Here is a 26,873-nt window from a genome sequence, read left to right on the forward strand (position 1 = left end):
CCAATGACAGACGTTAGGCAAACTGGCCTATAGTTTCCCGTTTTCTGTCTCACTCGTTTCCTGAATACATTTGCAGTTTTCCAATCTACTGCAACCTTGCCAGAATCTAGGGAATTTTGGAAGATTACAACCAATGTATCCACTATCTTTGGAGCCACTTATTTTAAGAACCTAGGATGCAGGCCATCAGATCCAGGGGTTCTTGTCAGTCTTTAGCCCCAATAGTTTTCCTAGTATTTTTTCTCTAGTGATAGTGGTTGTTTTAAGTTCCTCCCTCCCTTTTGCCCCATGATTTTCTGCTATTATTGGGATGCTTTTACTGACTTCTACTGTGAAGACAGATACAATGGCTGGAATTTTACATTGGGTGGGAGGCCCCGTCCACTAGCCTGGGGAGACAGACTGGGATTTTTTGCACCCTGGGCCCTTAATTGGTCTTGGGCAGGACTTCCACCTCCTTGAGGCAGGAAGTCCCACCTAATGGTGCTGCTGACTAATCAGCAGGCCGGCAGCTCTTGGACCCAGCAGCGCCACTGGCAGCTGTGGCCACTCCTGGGACTACACCCAGCCAACACTGCAAGAGGAAGGACGAGGCATGGGGGGTGTCAGTTGGGGGAGGGGAGTTGGGGGAGCATTGGGAGCGGTTGGGGCTTTGAGGGTGGCCCTCTGTGGGTTACAGGGTGCCCGATTAGGAGCACCCCCCCCCAAGCCCGCAAGAAGGCCGCTTGGTTTTATCAGGTGGGGTTCTTGAGGCCTTTGCCATCCAGCCGCCAAGGATAAAATACCTGCGGTGGTGGGAGGAGGCCCTTAAGTGCCAGTTGATTGGCCTGGGGTGGGGGGACTGTTTCTTGCCACTGCTGCCCCGCATAAAATTGCAGTGGAGGCCAGAGGGGTTTGGGAACGGCCCCCCACCTCCCACTCAATTCTACACCCCCACCCCCACCACCAGCCCACTCGTTTGGGGGCCATAAAATTCCGACCAACATATTTGTTCAAAGTCTCTGCCATTTCCTTGTTTCCTATTATCAATTCCCCAGTCTCATCCTGCAAGGGACCAATATTTACTTTAGCTACTCTCTTATTTATGTAGTTGTAGAAGCTTTTCCTGTCTTTTTACGTGCTAGTTTACTCTCATATTCTAAATTCTTCCTTTCTTTTTTAGTCATCCTTTGTTAGTTTCTAAAAATGTTCCCAAGCTTCTGGCCTTCTAATCTTCAAAGAAATGTCCACCTTTTCTTTCAATTTGATACCATCCTTAACTAGTTATCACAGATGGTTCATCCTTCTCATACAGTCTCTCTTTCTCAACGGAATATATCTTTGTTGAGAGTTATGAAATATCTTCTTAAATGTCTGCCACTGTTTGTCTACCGTCTTACCATTTAACCTATTTCCAGTTCACTTTAGCCAACTCTATCTTTATATCCTTGTAATTACCTTTATTTAAGTTTGACACTCATTTCAGACCCAAGTTTCTGACCTTCAAACAGAATGTGAAATTCCTTCATGTTATGATCACTCTTGCCGAGAGGGTCCCTTACTATAAGATCATTAATTAATCCTGTCTCATTACACATTACCATGTCTAAAATAACCTGTTCCCTATTTGGTTCCAATGTAGTGTTCTAAGAAACTGTCCCAAATAGACTATGAACTCGACCCCAAGGCTAGGTACCATTGCCAATTTGATTTGTCCAATCTATATGAAGATTAGGAGCAGATGAGACTGAGGAGCTTTGGTGGACAGCCAATTTTTCCTAAAATCTTGTAGAGCCCTGGTCTGCTAACGGTGTTGAATGCCTCAGTGAAATCTATGAAAGTAAGGTAACATGGTATACTCTGTTCCCTACACTTCTCTTGTAGTTGGTGTACGGAGAAGGTCATATCCACAGCCGGCAAGAAACCACTCTGTGCTTCTGGGTACACCCAGTCTGCAAGTAAATGGAGTCTTTTAAGTAAGACCCTAGCAAAGGTCGACTATGACATCTGGGAGTCATGGGCTGGCGATAAAGGGAAATGACACATCCTGTGGACTGGTGTACACTCCCATGACTACCAATTGCAACATAACGGGCGGCACAGTGGTGCAGTGGTTAGCACTGCAGCCTCACAGCTCCAGGGACCCGGGTTCAATTCTGGGTACTGCCTGTGCGGAGTTTGCAAGTTCTCCCTGTGTCTGCGTGGGCTTTCGCCGGGTGCTCCGGTTTCCTCCCACAGCCAAAGACTTGCAGGTGATAGGTAAATTGGCCATTATAAAATGCCCCTAGTGTAGGTAGGGAATATGGGATTACTGTAGGATTAGTATAAATGGGTGGTTGTTGGTCGGCACAGACTCGGTGGGCCGAAGGTCCTGTTTCAGTGCTGTATCTCTAAATAAAAAACAATAAAAAAATAACAGCAGCTTGGCAATAGGCACCAAGATCAAAAACAGCACCATTTGGCAGCTTCACGTGCAGTATTTGTGGCAGAACCTGCCTTTCAAGGATTAGCCTTCACAGCCATCAGCAAAGGTGCACTAAGGAAGACACCCCACCTAAATGGATTGTTTATTGCTTGTCCATCATCTTTCTTGGATGGAAGGATGCCAACGATATGAAGATTATTGTAGTAACTTTCTTACAAGCAACCATTATTTCTTGATTGATGCTCTGTCCTACAGTGTCGCTGCTGTAAGGGGCTCTATAAACTACTCCCACCAGTGACTTCTTTGTCTTGCTATTTCTTATTTTCACCCAAACTGAATCTACACCTTGGTCTTCCAGGCTGAGAACATTTTTCACTACTGTACTGATCTCATCCTTTGTTAACAGAGCTACCCACCTCCTTTTCCTTTCTTCCTCACCTTTTGAAATGTCAAATACCCTTGACTATTTAGTTCCCAATCTTGATCACCTTGCAACCAAGTCTCTGTAATGGCTATCATATCAAACCCATTTATTTCTATTTGTGCCATCAGTTCACCTGTCTTGCTACAGATGCTGTGTACATTCAGATAAAGAGCCTTTAATTCTGTCTTTTTACCATATTGACTATTCTGACCCTATTTTCTGGTGCACTCTTACGTTTGCAAGCTCTGTCCCTTCCTGTCACACTCTGGTTATCATTACCCATATTGCTACCTTGCACTATTGCCCTGTCTTTTGTAATGTATAAAACATGGTAGCCAAAAAGCTCAAACAAAGCCCTGTTCACCTTAGCTTCTCCCCGCTATTCAACTGGCCCCTTATTCTCCTTCAGAAATTTAACCTGTACCATTCCTCCCACCTTTCATTCAAAATCCTTAGCCTGACAGCAACTTCCTCACCAAGATATTCTACCCTCTCACTCTCTGGAACTCATCCAAAATCCCTCCACCTCTCTACTCTCTACCAGAGTAGGTAGACACTGTTCTCATTGGCAGAAAGGTCAAGAACCAGAAGACACAGATTTAAAGTGATTGACAAAAGAATCAAAGGCAACATGAGGAAAAACTTTTTTATGCAGCAAGTAGTTACAATCTAGATTGCACTGCCTGAAGAGATGGTGGAGGCAGATTCAGTTGTGGCTTTCAAAAATAAATTGGTAAGCACTGGTAGAGAAAAAATCTGCAGGGCTAAGGGGAAAGGGCTGAGGAGTGGGATGAGCTAAATTACTCTGGCAGAGAGCTAGCACAGGCCTGATGGGCCAAATGGCCTCTTTCTGTGCTGTAATCATTCTATGGTTCTAGGATTCTCTTTCCTCCTTAATAAACCTTCTCAAAGCCCATCTTGCTTTCAATCCTTCAATTAGTTTTAAACTCTTCCGCCTCACAGCATCCTCTGCCTTTTAATGCTACTCTAAAATGCACTGGAAAGTTTTATATTTTAAAGATGCTACGCAAATGTAAATTGTTCCCATAATACCCTGTAACTGAAAATCGACTCTTCAATTCCTTCAGTTCCTTTATAGCTTGCTTTGCTAACCATTACATGCATTCTAATTCTTGAGATCTGGAATTTGTGTTGAGTCTTTCATTTGTGAAGACTAATGTAAACAATTAGTTTGAAGCATCTGTCATTTACAGATACTTTGTGAGTTTTACAACTTGGAGCAGAACTGAACTATACAGATCATGAAGCGTTCATTGTTTGGTCTATGTTGAAGACAATATTTAATGATATTTACATTCATAGTTAGGGAAAGCACATCTTTCTAGATGGTTTCTGGAAAAAAAAATTTCTGAAGGATCCAAAATACTAATTAGTTGAGTCAGAATAAACACACTGTCGAATCTCCTCATTCAGCTTACGTCCAACTCGGCATGGATATTAATTGTAACCTATGAAATGGAGTTGCTGATCTAGAAAATAATTCAAAATTAGCCAAAATATTCCTCTACATGCTATTTATTTTTAAACGAATGGCCATTTGAAAAAGGGATGGTCAGAATTAGGCCAAGTTCAAATTTCCTGAACAGATTCAGACTATTAAAGTTAGCAGTTCACCCCTGACATTTTATTTACCTGGAGGTTACACCAAACAGGTAATCAATTACTGTATGTTGTTAAAATGAAAACGTTACTTTGTAACATGCCCACTTATTTCAACCTTTTGTATTTCCCTAGGAATGGCCAATCGGTGGAGGTACATGGAATTTAGGTGCACAAACATACCCTGAAATCATCATAACTGGGTAAGGGCAACATCAATGGAGCATGAATCAATAGCTTGTTAATGCTAAATAGGTTTTGATTTTACTGGTGTAATTGTATACAGAGTTGAACAAAACATCTTCAGAACAAACAGTAAACTACAAAACTTCAAGTGAATGCTATTCCTCCTTCAGGTGATTCATTCTGGGATGGGTAGCATTACTACCTCTGTCATGTTGTATAGCTGCACAATAAATTTTCCCATGTGATACTTCATTTGTATTACAGAATATCTATTTTGTTTGTGAGCCAAGAGTTTATGAAATGTTTTAAACTAACTCCTAAGATAATCTGAGGATAACCAAGGATAACAGTGCATGATGCAAAGTCAGTGATGTCCCAAACAGCTAAAAGAATACATTGTTGTGAATTGGATTTTGCCAAACCACAGTACAACATGAACTTAGATTTGTAAGACCTTCATGCCTGTTGGCGTAGATCTCAAAATTTGCTGCATGTGTGTTTGGCCAATAAGCTACATGTTACCAATTCAAGTGTGACGTGAGGTTCAATTCATATGAATGCCAAGGTCCATCACAATCACCATATCTTACTAGATGCAAAAACAGTGGCCTTTAGCACTTGTGCTGTAGTTGCACCGTTATTAGGCTGAAAAGATCAAAGAAATTTGCAGAGTAGTGACTTTGGGTATACTTACTCCTTTACTACCCTGAATACAAGTTTCTGCATTCAGTATCAGTGCAAATCTTGCACCTGTCAAAGCCCCTGAAGGGCTTTCAAGTACACAGAAGTTTCCTGTGTTCACGCCACTCCTACAGTTTGAGGATCCTATCACTTCAGACAAGTGCAAGTGGGGAGTTTTTTAACCCCTTCCATCACATTTTCTAATCATTGACGCCTGCACTTCAATTTACCTTAGTGCTTTCCTCTCTTCCTAGAATTGATCCTGACTTCCCCCCATCTCCAAACCCACACTCAGATTAGTGGATGGCTTTCATTATGGGTATATCATTCCATGTCATCACATGGAAGAGGAGTTGTCCGGGCCAGGAGTATTAGACAGAATGGCTGAATATAGCAGCCTACCAGGTGCTACCCTTCATGATGCAAGGACAGGCCACACCGGTCCTATAAAGACTTCTTTGAGACACTGCGCCTCTCCAAGGATGCCACTGGGCATCTCTACCAACCTCATCCTGAAGATTTGCAGACTTGCTCCACTGCCACAACTGCTCTGTCCACGGAAATTAAAGTGACAGCGGCCCTCAACTTTTCTGACTTTGTATCCTGCCAGCCCACCTGTGCAACATTTCCTAGGAAGCTGTCAGGGCATGTATCTTGCAGGTGATGGACGCCTTTTAGAGCAGTTGAATTCTTCCATGTGGGCATTAACCCAAGTAGCAGAAGCATAGAGCCTGCGTCTTCTTCGGGATAGCTGGATTCCCAGGATACAATAACAGCATACATAGTCATTTATGGCAAGAAAGACGCCATTCGGCCCATCGTGGCACGGAAGGCACCAATCAAGCAGCCCCTGATGTATGTCAGTAGGAAGGGATTCAATTACCACGATGTCCAGCTCTTCTGGGATACAAACCAGGCTGTGCCCTAATTGCTGCAGGGGCATCAGAGTGAAGATTCTACAGGATGACAGCACTTCAGTCTTCCCTCATTTTACCCACCTTACTAAATGAAACCACAGCACACCTCTTTGCCAAAAGGACTTTGTCACAAAGTATCTCCTGAGTGAAGAAGTCCAAATCAAATGAGTGCTCCTTTCCTGAAAGATTGTCATGACCATAAGTAATAAAGCATGAGGTAACTGCACTGTGGGCTGAATTTAATGAGCCTGCCACTGATCCGGACGGCAAACCTGGTAAATGACACCATTCTTATCCATCACATGGGCGTTCACCCCACCTCGATTACTTGGCAGGCACCCATTTTGCCTATTGAAGGTGTGGGTCCCCCGCAATCGCATGGCAGGAGCGGGATGTGATTCGTTGATTACGGCCTCAGATGATTCCAGGCCGGTGCTGGCACCATATTTAAAGGCCTGCCAGCCCTACATTCACTGCTGTCCTGGAAACAGTGCAGCATACAACTCTATCCTATTATTTCCTAATCCCACCCCCCCTCCTCCCCTAAAAGACAATAGCGGAACAAAGACACAGGGTGGCCCGACGGTTCAGTGATGCCTCCCTGTAGATTCTCCTCCAGGCTGCAAGGGAAAGGTGGGAGGTTCTCTTCTCCCGCGATGGCAAGAAGAGGTCCTCCCGCCTGACGAGGCAAGCCTGAGTGGAGATCGCACAGGAGATTAGTAGTGTGGGGCCACCCAGTGCAATTGCAGTTCAGGAAGAGGGTCAAAGACTACTGCGATCAGCCAAGGCGAGTGCTCCATACCAGTTGCCTTTCTGAGCATTGCATGTGAGTATGCGGGAGGTTGCGCGTCATGGGGAGGGTGGCAGCGATGCGGCGTTGCCTGAATGTCAGGGGGTCTATCTCTTCCTGATGGATGCATGGCTGTCTTTCGGCCACAGGCCATCTTCCTTCATAGCTCATCCCCCTTCACTCCCATGACTGTGAGTGTCAACATGAGAGATATCAGAGTCCCCAGTAGGGGTTGAGGGGCAGAAAAGAGCTGAAGTGTCATGTTGATCTGTGTGCCATTCTCAACCGACTCCATCCTTCCTCTTCCAGGACAAGAGGGCCCATAATAGGAGGGAGATGTCCCGGACAAGGAGAGGAATCCCAGGTGTATGTCCACTGACCTCCGCTGAGGAAAAGGCCTTGGAGCTGGCAGGCACCCAGGGCAGCCGATCAGTAGGCAACGGGGAAACTGGAATCCCTGCGCAAGAAAGTGAGGATTGTCTCCCGTTGGCGTGTGCATCAATATTGGAGACCCACATAACGCTTAGTAGTCATCAGGAAAACTGCAAAGCCTAAGCCTCGTGTTTTTGTTCTCTGATTTTTAAAAATTCTTTCATGGGATGTGGGTGTCGCTGGCAAGGCCAGCATTTGTTGCCCATCCCTAATTGCCCTTCATAACTGAATGGCTTGCTGGGCCATTTCAGAGGGCAGTTAAGAGTCAACCATTGCTGTGGGTCTGGAGTCACATGTAGGCCTGACCAGGTAAGGACAGCAGATTTCCTTCCCGAAAGGACATTCGTGAACCAGATACAGGTAGCCATTCGCAGAGGCCCGCAACCACTGGGGGACAGACTTCCAACTCTGAGGAGGGAGAAGACTCAGAGGATGCATCATCCCATGACTCTCTTGCACCCACCACCGGCGCAGATACTTTCATCTCGGCGGGTACATGCTCGGCTGTAGAATCTGGGTCATAAGTTGGTGAGAGCACCACACATGCTCACAAGAAGCTAGCAAAGGCTGAGACGGCTGAAGCCTCCGACAGTCAGAAGACTGTGGCTGGCCAGGCCACATTGAGCCCCAGGATGATGCCAAGCCTCTGGTGTCAACAGCACACGGCATTCAAAGAGGGATAGGGCAAAATCTGGCGGAGAGGCCAGAAACCATGCGCAGCCTTGAGTGGATGATGGAGAAGTCCATCCGTGCCATGACAGCTGCCTTGTCTCAGGCGTGTGAGCATATGGCTTCCCCCATTGAGAGGTTGGCGACCCTCTTGAAGAGCCAGACCCCACAGATCCGTTTGGATCTGCACAACATGGCCTTAGCCATTATCTTGACTCAGCAGTAGCAAGGCGAAAGAAGGAACAGAAGCCCAGATGATTCTGCTGCTCCTGGTCCTTCTCTGGTGAGCAGTGTGTTTCAAGAGAGCCTTCAAAGGGAGGAGGAAAGGCTGACAGCCACATCTGGGACTCTCCTCAGGGCGCTCAAATGTAGCAACTGGTTCCTCAATCCCTCTGTCAGTCAGCCCAGCTCCAGCAGCTGCGATGCCTGAGAAGAGTCCTGCACCAGTCCAGGATATTCCCAGCCAGCCGGGACCTTCCAGGCCTCAGGCAGCCAGAGGGCACCTGCCAAAGTCATCACAGGCCAAGGGGCAGCCTGATCACTTTGGGTTTCATGGGTGTAGATTATACCTTTTGTGTTAAATAATTGGAAGATGTGTTGTTGAAATCTTTAGGCTTCATTGTTTGAGAAACATGCGCCATTATTCCTTAATTGTGAGATGTAGACCTCAACCTTCCCCCTTCGGGCTATGCCAATGTGAACACAGCCTCATTAACATGCCAATATGCTGAGAGCCTCCATTAACAAATGCTCTCCGATGGGCACTAGTGCACATTGTTCATCCAAACACCAGACAGGGACCACAAATGGAAAGGACACGACAGAGCTCAGGCATTAAGGTGAGACTTTAGTTCACTCGTTGTGAATGGACACCAGGATGGCTGCAAACAATTTGTTGTGAGGTTCTCTGTTGCCTCCTTCGTGCATTACTCTACCCATTTGGCCTCCAGCCTTGGTACACGAGGATGTGCAAATTATGTTGGTATGGTTGCTCATGGACCTCAGATCCCTGCCTAAGTGAAGGCCCAACCTCTGCTCCAGCTGTATGATCTCATGGACCCACCACACAGCTGCTTGCCTAACCCATACTGTTCCCCGCAACATCCACCCCCAAATGCAGATTTCACCCTTTTGCAGAGCCCTGGCTAGCCCGGACGCCTTTTGAGCCCTCCAGCAACCCCATACCCCTTTGCAGAGCCCCCCATTATCCTGCACCCCTTTGCAGAGCCCCCTCTACCCCAGACCCCTCTCCAGAGCCCTCCGGAAACGCCCTGCCACAATGGCTTCCAAACACCTGTCTTCCCCTAGGCTGCAATACTCGAGGCTGCCTACCCATCGCTCAATGTGCCCTCTCGCCTTTGTGCTGCCAGATTTCACTGGTTGTGAAACTAGAGGCACCTCATTGTTGCTCACTGTTCACAGGATCAGTCTTCGGATATAAAATCACTTTTAATGATATTAAATGCATTTAAATCAGCATTTAAACATTTTAAAATTGGTCCCTGTCACATCGCGGCGAGGGTACCACCATTGTGTTTTCCCACCGCTGACAAAATCTGGAATTGACATCACAATGCCTAATTTCCAGGCAGGTGGCTGCGTTGCGATTTCCCACGCTCCCAGCCCCTGCCAGCAATCCTGCCCTCGACAGCCACACTAAATCAAGCCCTGAATTTCAAATAACACATATCTTTTATTTACAGAAAAACAAATTATAACACTTCCTACTCCCCATGCCTATCTGTACCTTCCTATCTCCAGCACATTACAGAATTAGAAAGAGAGGATATCAGTAAGGATGAGCAGGCATTAATTCTCTGGGTAGAATTGAGGAATAAACAAAGACAGGACTTTGGTGAGAGTTGTCCACAGAACTCACGATGGGAGTGATGAGTTGGTGGGTGAGGGATGCAGAAACATGGAGATCAGAGAAGTTTGTTGGAATAGAAGAGTGCTTATCAAGAGTGCCAAGCCTGCTATACTCTCAGCACTCCATGAACTGCTTTGCCTGTGCTGGGATGAGGGAGCAGTACCACAGGACATGCGCGATGCCAATATCATCAACCTCTATAAGAACAAGGGTGACCGCGATGACTGCAACAACTACTGTGGAATCTCCCAGCTCAGCATAGTGGGGAAAGTCTTCGCTCGAGTCATCTTAAACAGGCTCCAGAAGCTGGCTGAGTGTGTCTACCCTGAGGCACAGTGTGGCTTTCGAGCAGAGAGATCCACCATTGACATGCTGTTCTCCCTTCGCCAGCTATAGGAGAAATGCTGCAAACAACAGATGCCCCTCTAGGTTGCTTTCATAGATCTCACAGAAACCTTTGACCTTGTCAGCAGGTGTGGTCTCTTCAGAACACTAGCAAAGATCGGATGTCCACCAAAGCTACTAAGTATATGACAATATGAAAGGCACAATTCAGCATAGCGGCACCTCATCAGACCCCTTTCCTATCCTGAGTGGCGTGATTCAGGGCTGTGTTCTCGCACCTACACTGTTTGGGATCTTCTTCTCCCTGCTGCTCTCACATGCGTTCAAATCTTCAGAAGAAGGAATTTTCCTCCACACAAGATCAGATGGCAGGTTGTTCAACCTTTCCCGTCTAAGAGCAAAGACTAAATCACGGAAGGTCCTCATCAGGGAACTCCTCTTTGCTGACGAGGATGCATTAACATCCCACACTGAAGAGTGTCTGCAGACTCATTGACAGGATTGCAGCTGCCTGCAACGAATTTGGTCGAACCATCAGCCTCAAGAAAACGAACATCATGGGACAGGATGTCAGAAATGCTCCATCCATCAATATTGGCGACCATGCTCTGGAAGTGGTTCAAGAGTTCACCTACCTAGGCTCAACTATCACCAATAACCTGTCTCTCGATGCAGAAATCAACAAGCGCATGGGAAACGCGTCCGCTGCTATGTCCAGACTGGCCAAGAGGGTGTGGGAAAATGGCACACTGACACGGAACACAAAGGTCCGAGTGTATCAAGCCTGTGTCCTCAGTACCTTGCTCTACGGCAGTGAGGCCTGGACAACGTATGTCAGCCAAGAGCGATGTCTCAATTCATTCCATCTTCGCTGCCTCCGGAGAATCCTTGGCATCAGGTGGCAGGACCGTATCTCCAATGCAGAAGTCCTCGAGGCGGTCAACATCCCCAGCATATACACCCTACTGAGCCAGCGGCGCTTGAGATGGCTTGGCCATGTGAGCTGCATGGTAGATGACAGGATCCCCAAAGACACATTGTACAGCAAGCTCGTCACTGGTATCAGACCCACCTGCCGTCCATGTCTCCGCTTTAAAGACGTCTGCAAACGCGACATGAAGTCCTGTGACATTGACCACAAGTCATGGGAGTCAGTTGCCAGTGATTGCCAGAGCTGGCGGACAGCCATAAATGCGAGGCTAAAGAGTGGCAAGTCGAAGAGACTTAGCTGTTGGCAGGAAAAAAGACAGAAGCGCAAGGAGAGAGCCAACTGTGTAACAGCCCCGACAACCAATTTTATCTGCAGCGCCTGTGGAAGATTCTGTCACTCTAGAATTGGCCTTTATAGCCACTCCAGGCGCTACTTCACAAACCACTGACCACCTCTAGGCGCTTACCCATTGTCTCTCGAGACAAGGAGGCCAAAGAAGAAGATTTTGAGAGACTTTAATTTTCATGTTGACTGGGAGAAACAGAACAGATTGAATCCCAAAGGCAGAAAATGTCTTGAGTGTATTCAAGACAGTTTTCTGGAACAATATGTTCTTTCGGCTGAACAGGCCAACAGGACAATATTAGTTAACAATATAATGGGAAAGAAACATATAGATAACAGTGACTATAATATGATTGAATTTGATATTAGGCTTCAGAGGGAGAAGGGTGAATCAGAAACCAAGGTTTCAAATTTAAATAAGACTAACTTTGAAGGATAATTGAAATTGACCACAGTAACCTGGGCGGGACTGTTAATGGGTAAAACTACAAATAACAGTGGGAGGTGTTCAAGGACATATTTGCTACAATATAAGTCCTGTACACACTCCAAAGGATATATTGATATATCAGGAAGGATATACGGGCCTTTGAGAGGGTGCAGCACAGATTCACCAGAAGGCACTTTACAGCCTTCTAGACTCTCAAGCAGAGCATTCCAGCTCCTAACCACTCATTGCGTAAAAACGTTTTTCCTCATGCTGCCTCTTGTTCTTTTGCGAATCACCTTAAATCAGTGCCCTCTGGTTCTTGATCCATCGACCAATAGGAACCAATTTCTCCCTATCTACTCTGTCCAGACCCTTCATGATTTTGAACACAAATCTCCTCTTAATCTTCTCTTCTCTAAGGAGAACAGGTCCAGCTTCTCCAACCTGTGCAAGTAACTGAAGTCACTCATCCCTGGAACCATTTTTGTGAATCTTTTCTGCACCTTTCTAATGCCTTCACATCCTTCCTAAAGTGTGGTGCCCAGAACTGGATACAGTTCTCCAGTTGAGACCGAACCAGTGTTTTATGCAGATTTATCATAACTCCCTTGTTCTTGTACTCTATGGCCCTATTTATAAATCCCAGTATCCCGTATGCTTTATTAACCGCTTTCTCAACCTGCCCTGCAACCTTCAATGATTTGTGCACATATATCCCCCCTCTGGGTCCCTCTGCTCCTGTACCCCCTTTAGAATTGTACCCTTTAATTTATATTACCTCTCCTCATTCATCCTACCAAAATTAATCATTTCTCTGCATTGGATTTCATCTGCCACTTGTCTGCCCATTCCACCAGCCTATGTCCTCTTAATGTTCATCGCTATCCTCCTCACAGTTCACAAGTTTTGTGTCATCAGCAAATTTTGAAATTGTGCCCTGTACCCCCAAGTCTATGTCATTAATATAAAAGAAAAGCAAGGGTTCTGGCACTGATCCCTGGGGAACCCCACTATGTGCTTTCATCCAGTCTGAAAAACAACTACCACTACTATTTGTTTCCTATCACTCAGCCAATTTTGTATCCATGCTGATACTGTCCTTTTTATTCCACGGGCTCTAACTTTGCTGACATCCCTGTTATATGGCACTTTATCAAATGTCTTTTGGAAGTCCATGTACACCAGATCAACCCTCTCCATTACCTCATCAAAAAACTCAAGCAAGTTAGTTAAACACGATTTCCCAGAACAGATCTGTGCTGGCTTTCTTTAATTAATCCACGTTTGTCCAAATGACTATTAATTTTGTCCTGAATTATCGTTTCTAAACGTTCCATAGGTTTTCCCACCACAGAGGTTAAACTGACTGACCTGTAGTTGCTGGGCTTATCCTCACAATTTTTTTGAACATATGTGTAATATTTGCATAAAAGCAAAATACTGCGGATGCTGGAAATCTGAAATAAAAACAAGAAATGCTGCAACCACTCAGCAGGTCTGGCAGCATCTGTGAAAAGAGAAGCAGAGTTAACGTTTCGGGTCAGTGACCCTTCATCGGAACTGAAGAAGGGTCACTGACCCGAAACGTTAACTCTGCTTCTCTTTTCACAGATGCTGCCAGACCTGCTGAGTGGTTCCAGCATATGTAATATTTGCAGTTCTCCTGTCGTCTATCACCACCCCTGAATCTAAGGAGGATTGGGAGATTATGTCCAGTGCCTCCACAATTTCCACCCTCGGTACTTTCAGTGTCCTTCGATGCATCTTATCCGATCCTGGTGACTTATCAACTTTAAGTACAGCCAGCCTATCTTTATCAATTTTCAGCCCATCCAGTGTCTCAACTAACTCCTCTTTCACCATGACTTAGGCAGCATTTTCTTCCTTAGTAAAGATAGATGGAAAGATGCAAAGTACTCATTTAGGACCTCAACCATGTCCCCTGTCTCCATGTGTAAATCCCCTTTTAGGTCCCTAATCAGCCTCACTCCTCCTTTTACCACCCTTTTGCTATTCATATGCTTATAGAAGACTTTTAGGTTCCCTGTGATGTTAGCTGCTAGTCTTCTCTCTTTACTTCTGTCTCTTTTCTTCTCTTAAAACTACTTCCTCTGACGGATGAGTCCTGAATAATAACCTTAAAATCAGAGCTAGGTCATTCAGAAGTGAAGTCAGGAAGCACTTCTTCACACAAAGAATAGTGGAAACCTGGAATTCTTTTCCCTAAGAAACTGTTCAGTCTGGGTCAATTGAAAATTGCAATATTGACATAGATTTATGTTAGATAAGATTATTAAGGAATATGGAACCAAGGCAGGTAAATGGAATTAAGATACTGATCAACCGTGGTCTAATTGAATGACAGGGCAGGCTTGAGGGGCTGAATGGCCTATTCCTGTTCCAATCCTAGTGCTGTGTCTAAGTGCTCACCAATCTCTAATAGTACGAGAGGCTGCTCAGACTGTACAGAAAATATCCTCATAGTTATAGATGAAATAATCTCTAATTTCAATGCTCATGTGGTTTAGATTTTAGAAAATGTATTGTTAAATTAGTATTTGATTATTTTTATATGAAATATTACCAGTTAACTAAAAAAAATCCCTATTTTCACTTCATTGAATGGGTTAGATTTGTATGTTCTCTATGGAGCACTTTTCAGAGTTCCATGCTGCTCACTTATGCAAATAAAGTATTAATATAGTCAGTTGTGTATTTCCTTAACTATTCCTTTTTTGACAGCAACCAACAGCTTGCAACTACTTTTAGTGAAATTAGACCAAAATACTTTTGCATATCATGCTTTGTTTTTAGGATTTTTCAGATGAATTCAGATGAACCCTCCTTCATGCCTTCGTTACCTCTAGACCTGACTATTCCAACGAACTTCTGGCTGGTTTCCCACATTCTACTCTCCATAAACTTGAGGCCATTCAAAACTCTGCTGCCCATATCTTAACTCGCACCAAGTCCAGTTCCCCGATCACCCCTGTGGTCGCTGATCTACATTGGCTCCCAGTCAAGTAATGTCTTGATTTTAAAATTCTCATCCTTGTTTTCAAATCCCTCCATGGCCTCGCCCCTCCCTATCTCTGTAATCTCCTCCAGACCCACAACCCTCCAAGATATCTGCGCTTCCCTAATTCTTGTACATCCCTGATTTTAATCACTCCAGCATTGGTGGCCTTGCCTTCAGTTGCCTAGGCCCCAAGCTCCGGAATCCCCTCCCTATACCACTCCGCCTCTCCACCTCGCTTTTTTTCTTTAAGACACTCCTTAAAACCTATCTTTTTGACCAAGCTTTTGGTCATCTGGCCTAATAGCTCCCTTTATAGCTCGGTGTCATACTTTGTTTTATAATGCTCCTGTAAAGTGCCTTGGGGCATTTTATTGTGTTAAAGATCCTATAGCAAAATAAGTTGTTGTTGTTTGATTGTTGTGTCCATTTGCCCATTTAGTGGGTTGCAGAGTATAAAATTTTTCTATATCATTAAAGCCATTTTTTGTAAATTACTGCATCTGTAACAATTTTTTAAACGCTAACTAAATTACTTACCTCATTTGCACTTACCTAGTCTATTTGAATTACAGTCCTACTGTCAGTTCGTTTTCATTTGCAATTAAACTTATTTTTCACAGGCATGCAGATGGCTCATTGAAGTTCTGGGATGCTTCTGCCAGTAAGTATGTAAGCTCCAACCTTTCCATGGTACTTTCAAATTCTTTAATGGCCTGTTTGTAAATGTTTTTAAGATTATATTAAGTTTATTTACAATTTTATGTATCTTACAGTATGTTTGTGTATGGGCAAATAAAGCAATGACAAGTGCTTGATGCATTGAAGTGTATTGGGCACTAGGTTTTTATATTATCAGGCACAGGGGCCTGAGGCCTACTCTGCACCCAATGCACTTAGCTGCACTGTAGCATACAACAAATTGTAAGCTGGGACGCTCCACACAAAATGTGTCCAAACCTCATTAAGTCACCAAAAATTATTAAAATTAGGGGACTTAACTGTAATGCTACTGTAGTGCCAAAACAGTGCTCTTGTTATGGAGTATCTGTTTGGGACAGATTTTCACAGAGTGCCTGGAAGGGGAAGAAAGAACAAAAATGTTTCTTCTTGCTAGTCTTCTCCTTTATAAAGTCACCTTTCCTTTTTGCTACTTTTTTTGGCCTTCAACTGCCAAATTTACCAAGGAGTCTTAAATTCTCAGCAGTTGAATATTTTCTTAAAATGGCAGCACCGTTCAGACAGACAGCAGCCCTTCACTAGCTGCTGGTCTTCACTTGTGACATTTCCAGAACATCATGCACTATGTGGTGGGGGCATTACTCAGCTACTTAAATGAGGTAACCTCACATTATTGTACATGGTCAGCTCATTTCAATGCAAGTATGGTCAGCTGATTCACTGCAGTCTCTGGGCCAAAGTCACACTATCAGCCTTATGTTGTGAATCTTACTTTTTGGTTGGAATTGTGTAAAAAATTTAGTTTACACTTCTTGGTGAAATACAGTGAAAATGTATTTTGGTTTAAAACAGTACCTTTTGGGGGGAAAGGGAGCATTTTAATGCTAATAAAGGTGGTGTTTGCGGTGGAAAATAGAATCGTTTTCCCGCTTTGGTCATTGAGGGCAGGAATTTGGTGGCGAAATGGGAGCGGGAACTGAGGCAGATGAGTGTGTAATTTCCCTGCGCTAGCCATTGTGCCAGCTTCTCAATGGCATTCCAATGGTCAGTGATTTTTGTGACAAGGGGGGGAAAGCAGGACCCAGCAACTTGCCAGATTCTGAGCAATGTCAAATTAAGCCTGTTAACGTGCTTGTTGTCGGCTCGTTTAGGGCTAGTCTGCAATTTTTGAGGGAAGACACAGGATCTACGCTGGATCTGGAACAGGCCGAGTAGAAGGAGGCGGCAATGCAGCAGGGAGCTAGTCATGGCTGCGCCATTCAATGAGATAGGCTCATAAAAGGGTACACGGCTGAGAGGGGTACTTATCCATTGACAGACAGTTGCCGTCGAGTGAGCAGAGTTAACAGGGCAAGTAGTCGCTGCGCACTCAGGCAGTTGAGGGGGGTCGTGACCCTCCAGAGATTGTGGGCCCATAAAAGGGGAGTACAATAAGCATTGTGAGTGCAGTTGACCACAAGCAAGGCAACAACTGGATATGGGAGTAAGGTTGGAAATAGGGACAACTAGCGATGAAGATAAACATCCTCAGGAGCAGATGCAGAACCCTTCGACATGAGGAGCACTGAGGAGAGGAATGAGGGCAAAGAAGGCCATGCCTTCAGCATCAAGTGTGCCGCCGAAGAAGAAGTTACCTGAAAATGTCAGCAAATTAGTGCCGCAGGAAACAGTGGCTATCCAGACGGGTGATATCTGAGATTTGTGCCTTTGTTAGGAAGATGTCAGACCTCGCAATACTGGTCACCGTGCCCTGCCAGTGGCTGTTAAAATCAACGTGGCCTTGAACTTCTTCACCTCTGGCTCGTTCCAAGGATCGACAGTGGACCTTGGTGACGTCTCTCAAGAAACAGCACACCATTGCATGTCACATGCCACTGCTGCCCTATTTGCAAAAGCAGGGCAGTACATACAATTTCAAACAGATGGGGCCTCACAGGTGCAAGAGCAGTGGATTTGCCTGTATCGCTGGATTCCTGCAAGTGTGGGGCATCATTAATTGCACCCATGTGGCCATCAAGGTGCTGAGTGAGCAGCCAGTGAGATTCATCAACAGAAAGGGCTTCTACTCCCTAAAGGTTCAGCTGGTGAGTGCTTTGACTTTGAAATGGCCCCTTCCACCTCCCTGTACAGCATGGGACCATTCTGCTCTGCATCTTCCTCCTCATCTTCCTCCTCCAATGCATTGTGTCAATCTAGCTTTACCCTCTTTAAGGTCCACACCTCTCTAGACCATCGCAACGCACAAGACCCTTGCAAGACTGTACTGCAGGGCACCACACGACCAGTGGAAGCACCGGAACCACAACTTCAGAAGCCTGATGGCCTGCTCGATGGTGGTCTTGTGAGCAGATGGCTTCAGTTGTATCGTCTCTGTGCCTCCATCCTGGAATCATGTAAAGGTGTCAGTAACCATCTCTTCAAAGGATATCCTTTGTCCCATAGAAGCCTTCCACAAAGTTTTGGGTGGTGCTATGAAGAACAGTGGCACCCTGGATTGCTAGAGGATGAAGTTGTGATGGCAGCTGCCATGATAGCACGCACACACATGCATAAAGATTCCAGCATTTCTTGTTTTTGTTGCATAAAGCACTTGCCTCCCTTCATCGCTACTTCTCTGTTTTGCAGTTCTGCCATCAAAAAATGGAAGCTCCCAAGTCTGTTATCACGACACAACATCTCCAATGTAATTAAAAATTAACAATTCACACAAGCACAAATGAAAACCACCCCAGTGAACCATTCAGTGCAATAAAGACGTGGCGACCTTCACCCTAGTGAACCACTCAGTGCAATAAAGACATGGTGACCTTCGCTCTTGGCCACATCTACGCAGCGCGAGGAGGTAGCCTGCTCACCTGTGTCTGCTTGTGGCTGAGATACCTGTCGCATTCGTCCTCATTGTAGAGGTGGCAGTGGGGGCAACTCCAGAGGCTGCTGCACCAGCGTCAGTACAGGAACAGCCTCTGTCAAAGGGCCCTGCTCCATATATGATCCCTCGGTCAGAGGGCCCAAGGAGGCCAATGATGATAGTGCCTCATGAGGGGTGGCACCATCATCAGTGACTGTCTTAGCCCTTTGACGACACTCTGGATTGCTAGAGTGGATCACTAGCTGGGGCACAACTGGCAGCTACCTCATGCATCTTCCCATCGGTGCCACTGACTGGCCAATGCTACAGAACATAGTATGCATTCTGTGCATGTCAGTACACTGTTCCTGCATCCACTCCAAATGGAGGAGCTCATGTGTCAAAACCCTGAGTCATGGTGATGCAATGAGCTGAATGGACTCCTCCATTCTCAACCCCTGACTCTGAACTGCCTCAGGGAACTCCGACATGTGGGCACACATCTCACGCTGCTGGTCAAAGTAGAGCTGCCTTGCTTGTGACTCCCAAGACTGTGCATTTGCGCCAGCTGACCATGTCTGTGTCTGTCCTCCATCCTCTGAGGGTGGCTACCCATAGCTGCCTCTGCCTCTCTCAACTCCTCTTGCTCACTCATGACATGCTCTTCACCCCATGCCACCCTTTCTAACCGTGCTTGAGGACCCACTGATGTGAGTGTTTCTGCACTGGTGGAGGGTGCACTTGAATGACGGTGCTGGTTCTGTGTCTTCCATCTCTTCTGAGGATGCCGGTGATGTAGCTGTGGTACTGGCATGCTCCACCTCCACAACTGACCCTATGGGAGACGTAAGAAAGCGATCATGAATACCCGCCGCTGAAAGCAGATGCCTCTGCAGAGCTGAGGTTTCCCAATGCAGCTCAAGTTTTGGAATGCTGCCAATTGGGGTGGAGTGCACTCCATTCCCTTCATCTACAGAATTCAATATCTTTTCACCCTCTCTTACAGGTATTCACATTTCTCCAACACCCACGTCTTCATGTGACATCACCCTCGCGATGTCAAGGGCTGCCTCCTCCATTCTGGTAAGGATGGTGAGCTGGGGCACTCCTCCACCTATGTGAGCTCTCTTTCTGGCATTGTGAGCACTCTTCTCCTGCAAGGAGAAAAGAGAGAGAGAGAGAGGGAGATAAAGCAATGCTGGCCTCTCTCACCAATTCCAGTGGCTCATTTAAATGAGATCTGCATTTATTAGTGCTGCCAGCTCCTCAGTAGTATGAGGGATTTGCTTATGGGTCAGTAATTATCCTGGGCACACATTTCTCCCATGGTCAGGATCACTGTGCCCCCTCAGGCAGCTGGTATATCTGCTGGTGGCTGCAGACCTGAAAGCCTCTCATCTGGGTGTCGTGCTGCACTCACCTTGCCAGAACAAAGAAAGTCATTGAACCTCTTGTGGCACTGCACGCAGGTCCTGCTTACAACGCTGCGGCTGATCACTTGCTCTGCCACCTCCAGCCAGGCCTGCTTGGTCAGGCTGGATGGCATTCTCCTGCCACTCTCCTGGAACAAGATACCTCAATTATTTCTCACTACCACCACCTTTACCTTAAGGGTGGCATCACGGAGCCTTGGGGCTGCCCTGCCATGGGTGTCTGATCTTTGCCTTTCTTGCTCCTCGCTTCTCCCTCCAATAGCATTGCAATACAGCAGCCACAATAATGGCTTCCATCATCCCTTTAAATCAGGCCCACACTTTCAGCTTCGCACCTTCTTCCCGTGCTGGCCACCCCTTATTAGGCACCAAGCCTGCTCTCCAGCAAATTAGGGACAACCTCCGGGAGAATCGCATCCCATGACTGCTTCCTCCTCAGAGTGGGGTTGGGACCCAGAAATGGTGCCGATGTTAGGGTCTCGGCCCAAAATAAAAATTCCAGCCCCGAGTGTCAGCACAAAGCATTCCCAAGTTGGACTTAGCATTGCCATATACAAATTGAAGTCCCCTTTGCTCTGGCCCAACAATATATCTTAACCCCCAATCTCAGAAGAACACCATTGGTGTTCTTTCAAAGGTTATACCTAAGGCTTGAACTTTATTTTTGTCAGCAGTGTTTCTTTGCCAACAGCTGCAGTGGTTACCAGCAAGTTGTATTTTGTCATGCAAAAATGCAAAGTTCAAGCTCGGCACGATAAGAGCTCCAATACAGCACTGAGATAATTAAACATCAGGTTATCAAACCTGACTAGAATATGGGAAAAAAGCACTTTGTTCAATTCTGTTATTGTTTTATCAACTGTATCTTTAACCACCACTGTTGCTTTTTAACTGATCTGATTGTTCTTGCCTGTCTTTTACTAGTAACTCTTCAAGTATTATATAAACTGAAAACCTCCAAAGTCTTTGAAAAGCAGAAAATGAAAGATGCAAAGCAGATTGCAGAGATCGTAGAAGAGGATCCATATGCTATCCAGATGATCAGTTGGTGTCCAGAGAGCAGAATTTTCTGTGTTGCAGGCATTTCTGCACATGTGATCGTTTACAAATTCAGCAAGCATGAAGTTACTGCTGAGTTAGTGGTGAGTGTCTAAATAAAGGTCTTTACTTCTTCCTCCCTGTTGCGTTGCCACAAGCAACAAAGTTGTTATTTCCATAATAAGGTACAATTTTAGTGGTGCTGCAGTTTTATGTATTTGTATTTTTACGTCAGACAAGAATGTGAATGAGTGGGCTTATAATTATAGCTGATAATTAACAAATACAAATTGTTTGCAGTGGTATATATCATTGCATTCAATTACTCCAATAGTAAAATTGAATTAATTAGTGTGACTTTTGGTGAGTGGGAAGGGGGGAGATAGAAATTGTGTCTATTGTTCATTTCTCTAGTTTAGCTCTTAATATTTTCCAGACAGATGAAAACATTTATATAGAATGTAAATGGACACCACTTATACTTTTAGTAGTACATCCTGTAGATATTTTGTACAGTACAGATATCATCAGTGCGATAATACGGAATTATTAGAAGGACAAAATAATATATAAGCAGCTGAGGGGAGATAAAAAGACATTTTCTGTGTCCCGCTTTTCAGAGGTACTGGTCCCTCTGCAATATCTTGTCCATTTTCTTACCACTTTACTTCCAGCTGTTCTTTCCCTGGCAGCTTCCCCTGTAAAGGTAGGAGATGCAACACTTGTCCATTTGTCTCCACCTACACCAATATCCAGGGCCACAAATATGCCTTTTATGTGAGACAGCAATCAATTCCTGTAATCTAGTATACTATCTTAACTATGGCTGCAGGAACTGCCGGAAACATGCCAAAGGTGACACATGACCGCCTACGGGGTTCCGCTCCGGATTTTCTGTTAGGGTTTACTCCCTTAGCCTTGGTCTCTCCCGAGACACCCACAAGGCAGTGGGGTTGTTAGGGCCCCTACACAGGGGTAGGAGGATGCCGGTGGGAGGAGGGGGTGCGACGGGGAGGGGTGGAGGGAAGGGGGTGCGAGGGGGAGCTGGGAAGGGGGCTGTAAGGGGGGTGCAGGGGGAAGATAGTGTGAGAGGGGAGCTGGGAAGGGTTGAGAGGGGGGGAGTGGGTGCGGGGGGTGGGGGGTGAGCTGGGAGTGTCGTGCTTTGCACTCCTTTGGACCCCACCAGAAAGGCCGAGAGGGGGGTTTTGACACTTGGGCAACTCTCAACCTCCATACATTCACCCAGGCATACGCCATGGAGAGGTCACTCCATAGTCGCCTCACAGCGACCGAAACAACACAGAAGGCAGCAGTTACGGGTTATAAGTCCAGCTCAATTGGCGTAGAGATTGGGCGCCATGGATTGCCTTTGTTGGTGGGAGAGGTCATCGCACCTCACTGGACAGCTACCACCCGCCTCAAACCGGGCAGCCCCCGGTCAATAAGGTTCTGTCCCGCCACAGTCCACCTGCTTCACTGGGAGCTTGGAGCTCAGGATCATTGCCCGAAAAGTGGACTGCAACACCGCACCAAACAGCACGAAAAAAGGAAAGAAGGTACCAGCCCTTCGTTTTGCAAGCTGGAATGTCAGAACGTCCTGGCCTGTCGGAAGACCTTACACAAATCAACGATTCTCGGAAGACCGCCATCATTAACAACGAGCTCAGCAGACTCAATGTAGACATTGCAGCACTTCAGGAGACACGCCTCCCTGTGAGTGGATATCGAACAGAGCAAGACTACACCATCTTCTGGCAGGGTAGGGATCCTGAAGAACCAAGACAGCATGGAGTGGGCTTCGCCATCAGAAACTCCTTGCTCAGCATGATAGAGCCTCCCTCAAATGGCTCGGAATGCATACCATCCATCCGACTGCTCACCGCCTCTGATCCAGTACACCTACTCAGCATCTATGCTCCAACACTCTGCTCCCCACATGAAGCTAAAGACCAGTTCTACAAGGAACTCCATAATATCATTAGTAGCATCCCCAACACCGAACACCTGTTCCTGCTGGGGGACTTTAATGCCAGGGTTGGGGCTGACCATGACTCATGGCTCTCCTGCCTTGGGCGCTATGGCATTGGAAGGATGAATGAGAATGGACAGAGACTGCTTGAGTTGTGTACCTATCACAACCTCTGTATCACCAACTCGTTCTTTTACACTAAACCCTGTCACCAGGTTTCATGGAGGCACCCAAGATCGCGTCGTTGGCACCAGCTAGACCTCATCGTCACAAGGCAAGCTTCCTTAAACAGTGTTCAAATCACACGCAGCTAGGTTAGACTCAAACCAAAGGACCTGCATCACTCCAAGCAGAAGGGCCACCCGTGCATCAACATGAGCAGAATTTCTCATCCACAGCTGTTCCAAAAATTTCTAAATTCATTTGTAAAAGCCCTTCAAAACACTCCCACAGGGGATGCTGAGACCAAGTGGGCCCACATCAGAGACGCCATCTATGAGTCAGTTTTGACCACCTATGGCAAACGTGTGAAGAGGAATGCAGACTGGTTTCAATCTCATTTTGAAGAGCTGGAACCTGTCATAACCGCTAAGCGCATTGCATTGTTGAACTACAAGAAAGCCCCCAGCGAGTTAACATCCATAGCACTTAAAGCGTCCAGAAGCGGGCAGCCATAAAGGTGGGGCTAACGTGTGGCGAGTCGAAGAGACTTAGCAGTTGGCAGGAAAAAAGACAGAAGCGCAAGGGGAGAGCCAACTGTGTAACAGCCCCGACAAACAAATTTTTCTGCAGCACCTGTGGAAGAGTCTGTCACTCCAGAATTGGCCTTTATAGCCACTCCAGGCGCTGCTCCACAAACCACTGACCACCTCCAGGCGCTTACCCATTGTCTCTCGAGACAGGGAGGCCAAAGAAGAACCTTAACTATTGGCATGCAGTCTCCTGTACATTGAGGGGACCATACGCAGATTAGGTGACTACTTTTCCAGAAATTTCTGTTCTGTTGGCTGGTGTCACCCCAATCTGCCCGTTGCTTGCCACTTTAACTTCATCCTTCTATTCCTGCTCTGACCCCTCCATCTTTATTTTTCCCTTATGCATCTTGGGACGTTATTTCTGCCTTAAAGAGGTATATCATTGCAAATTATTGTTGTTGGTCTTTTACACTGGTTTCTAGAACAGAATCTCTCTTTCTGTCGGGTGCTCTGCGGCCATCTGGTCTTAACACTGACTTTGGTAACTTCAAACCTTAGCTATACCTATTTTCTTCACAACAGTGGGTGCATGCAATATGGGGTGCATCAGTCAGTGTCCAGAGGAAAGGGAAGTGGGTTGCTGTTTGAGTCAAAGATTCTTTTGTCAGAGCACTGTGCTGGTAACTGAGCAATGAAATGGACCCATTTTTCTCTTTTTACAACTGATGTATTCATCATTTTCTGCTTGTATTTTGTCTTTTAATTTCATACCTGCTGTACCTTCAACTTGTTTTTAAAAATTATTATTTCTTTATTTCTCATGATTTTGCGCATATGAATGTCTTCTGTGTCTTTTTACCCCTAAATTATCTGCACTTTCTTTTGTCTTTTCTTTCTGCCCCACTGATGATCTTTTGTATCTCCTAACTGCTTTTCGTTAAGCAGTTTCCAAGTAACTTAATACATTAACTGTTTTCTAAGTTTTTACAGTTCTGAAGAAAGGCCATCATCTTGAACGTTTACTCTGTTTCTCTGTCCACAGATGCTGATCTGCTGAATATTTCCAGCATTTTCTGTTCCCATTACCATCTCCTTTTGCCTTTCACCATGATCTTTTCTTGGCCTTTGATCTCTCCTATCTTCCACCCAATCACAGACCTTCCTTTTTGTTTTTCGCCCCTTCCCACTTTCCCTGCCTCTGTACTCACTTAAAATCTGTTACATCTCCAACTTGTTCCAGTTCTGATGAAAGATCATCAACCTAAAACATTAACATTGTTTCTCCTTCACAGATGCTGCCTTACCTGCTGAGTATTTCCAGCATTTTCTGCTGAACTCCCTTGCTGTGATTTGTATATCCCCTGCATCAACCACATTTAGAGTCATAGAGTCATTTACGGCACAGAAGGAGGCCATTCGGCTGATTGAGCCCATGCCAGCTCTCCACAGAGCTAAGCTGTCACTCCCACTCCCCGGCTTGATCCCTGCAGCCCTGCAAGTCTATTTCTCTCAAATGGCCATCCAAACTCCTCTTGAAGTCAGTGATTGTCTCCGCTTCCACCACTCTTGTGGGCAATGAGTTCCAGGTCATTACCACCTGCTGTGTAAAAAAGTACTTATTAAAAATTCATTCATGGGATGTAGGCTTCGCTGGCCAGACCAGCATTTATTGCCCATCCCTAATTGTCCTTGAGAAGGTGGTGGTGAGCTGCCTTCTTGAACTGCTGCAGTCTATGTGGTTTAGATACACCTACAGTGCTGTTGGGAAGGGAGTTCCAGGATTTTGACCCAGGGACAGTGAAGGAACAGCAATATTGATCCAAGTCAGGACGTAGTGTGACTTGGAGGGGAACTTGCAGGTGATGGTGTTCCCATGCATTTGCTGCCCTTGTCCTTCTAGTTGGTAGAGTTTGCGGGTTTGAAAGGTGCTGTCTAAGGAGCCTTGGTGCGTTGCTGCAGTGCATCTTGTAGATGGTACACACTGCTGCCACTGTGCATCGGTGGTGGAGGGAGTGAATGTTTGTGGATGGGGTGTCAATCAAGCGGGCTGCTTTGTCCTGGATGGTGTCAAGCTTCTTGAGTGTTGTTGGAGCTGCACCCATCCAGGCAAGTGGTGGGTATTCCATCACACTCCTGACTTGTGCCTTGTAGATGATGGACAGGCTTTGGGGAGTCAGGAGGTGAGTTACTCACCGCAGGGCTCCTAGCCTCTGACCTGCTCTTGTAGCCGCGGTATTTATATGGCTACTCCAGTTCCGTTTCTGGTCAATGGTAGCCTCTAGGATGTTGATAGTGAGGGATTCAGCGATGGTAATGCCATTGAATGTCAAGGGGAGATGGTTAGATTCTCTCTTGTTGGAGATGGCCATTGCCTGGCACTTGTGTGGCACAAATGTTACTTGCCACTTATCAGCCCAAGCCTGGATATTGGAGGAGTTGCGAAAACATTGTGCAATCATCAATGGACATCCCCACTTCTGACCTAATGATTGAAGGAAGGTCATTAATGAAGCAGCTGAAGATGGTTGGGCCTAGGACACTACCCTGAGGAACTCCTGCAGTGATGTCCTGGAGCTCAGATGATTGACCTCCAACAACCACAATCATCTTCCTTTGCGCTAGGTATGACTGCAACCAGCGGAGAGTTTTCCCCCTGATTCCCATTGACTTCAGTTTTTCTAGGGCTCCTTGATGCTATGCTTGGTCAAATGCTGCCTTGATGACAAGGGCAGTCACTCTCACCTCACTTCTTGAGTTCAGCTCTTTTGTCCATGTTTGAACCAAGGCTGTAATGAGGTCAGGAGCTGAGTGGCCCTGGCGGAACCCAAACTGAGCTTCACTGATCAGGTCATTGCTAAGCAAGTGCTGCTTGATGGCACTGTTGATGACACCTTCCATCACTTTACTGATGATTGAGAGTTGGCTGATGGGGCGGTAATTGGTCGGGTTGGACTTGTCCTGCTTTTTGTGTATAGGCCATACCTGGGCAATTTTCCTCATTGCCGGGTAGATGCCAGTGTTGTAGCTGTACTGGAACAGCTTGGCTAGTGGCGCAGCAAGTTCTGGAACACAGGTCTTCAGTACTATTGCCGGAATATTGTCAGGGCCCATAGCTTTTGCAGTATCCAGTGCCTTCAGTCATTTCTTGA

At 46.0% G+C, this 26,873-nt stretch overlaps 1 protein-coding gene across 2 annotated transcripts in view; it reads left to right on the forward strand.

The window, feature by feature from the left end:
• Window positions 1–26,873, forward strand: part of stxbp5l (syntaxin binding protein 5L) — a 679,153-nt gene that overhangs the window by 464,586 nt on the left and 187,694 nt on the right. For both annotated transcript variants that reach the window (XM_068039933.1, XM_068039934.1), the window contains exons 14-16: window positions 4,584–4,651; window positions 15,684–15,724; window positions 20,947–21,164. In XM_068039933.1, the coding sequence (XP_067896034.1) occupies window positions 4,584–4,651; window positions 15,684–15,724; window positions 20,947–21,164 (327 nt within the window). The remainder of the gene's footprint in view (window positions 1–4,583; window positions 4,652–15,683; window positions 15,725–20,946; window positions 21,165–26,873) is intronic.

This window comes from Heterodontus francisci, chromosome 10 (genome assembly GCF_036365525.1).
Source record: "Heterodontus francisci isolate sHetFra1 chromosome 10, sHetFra1.hap1, whole genome shotgun sequence".
NCBI lineage: Eukaryota > Metazoa > Chordata > Chondrichthyes > Heterodontiformes > Heterodontidae > Heterodontus > Heterodontus francisci.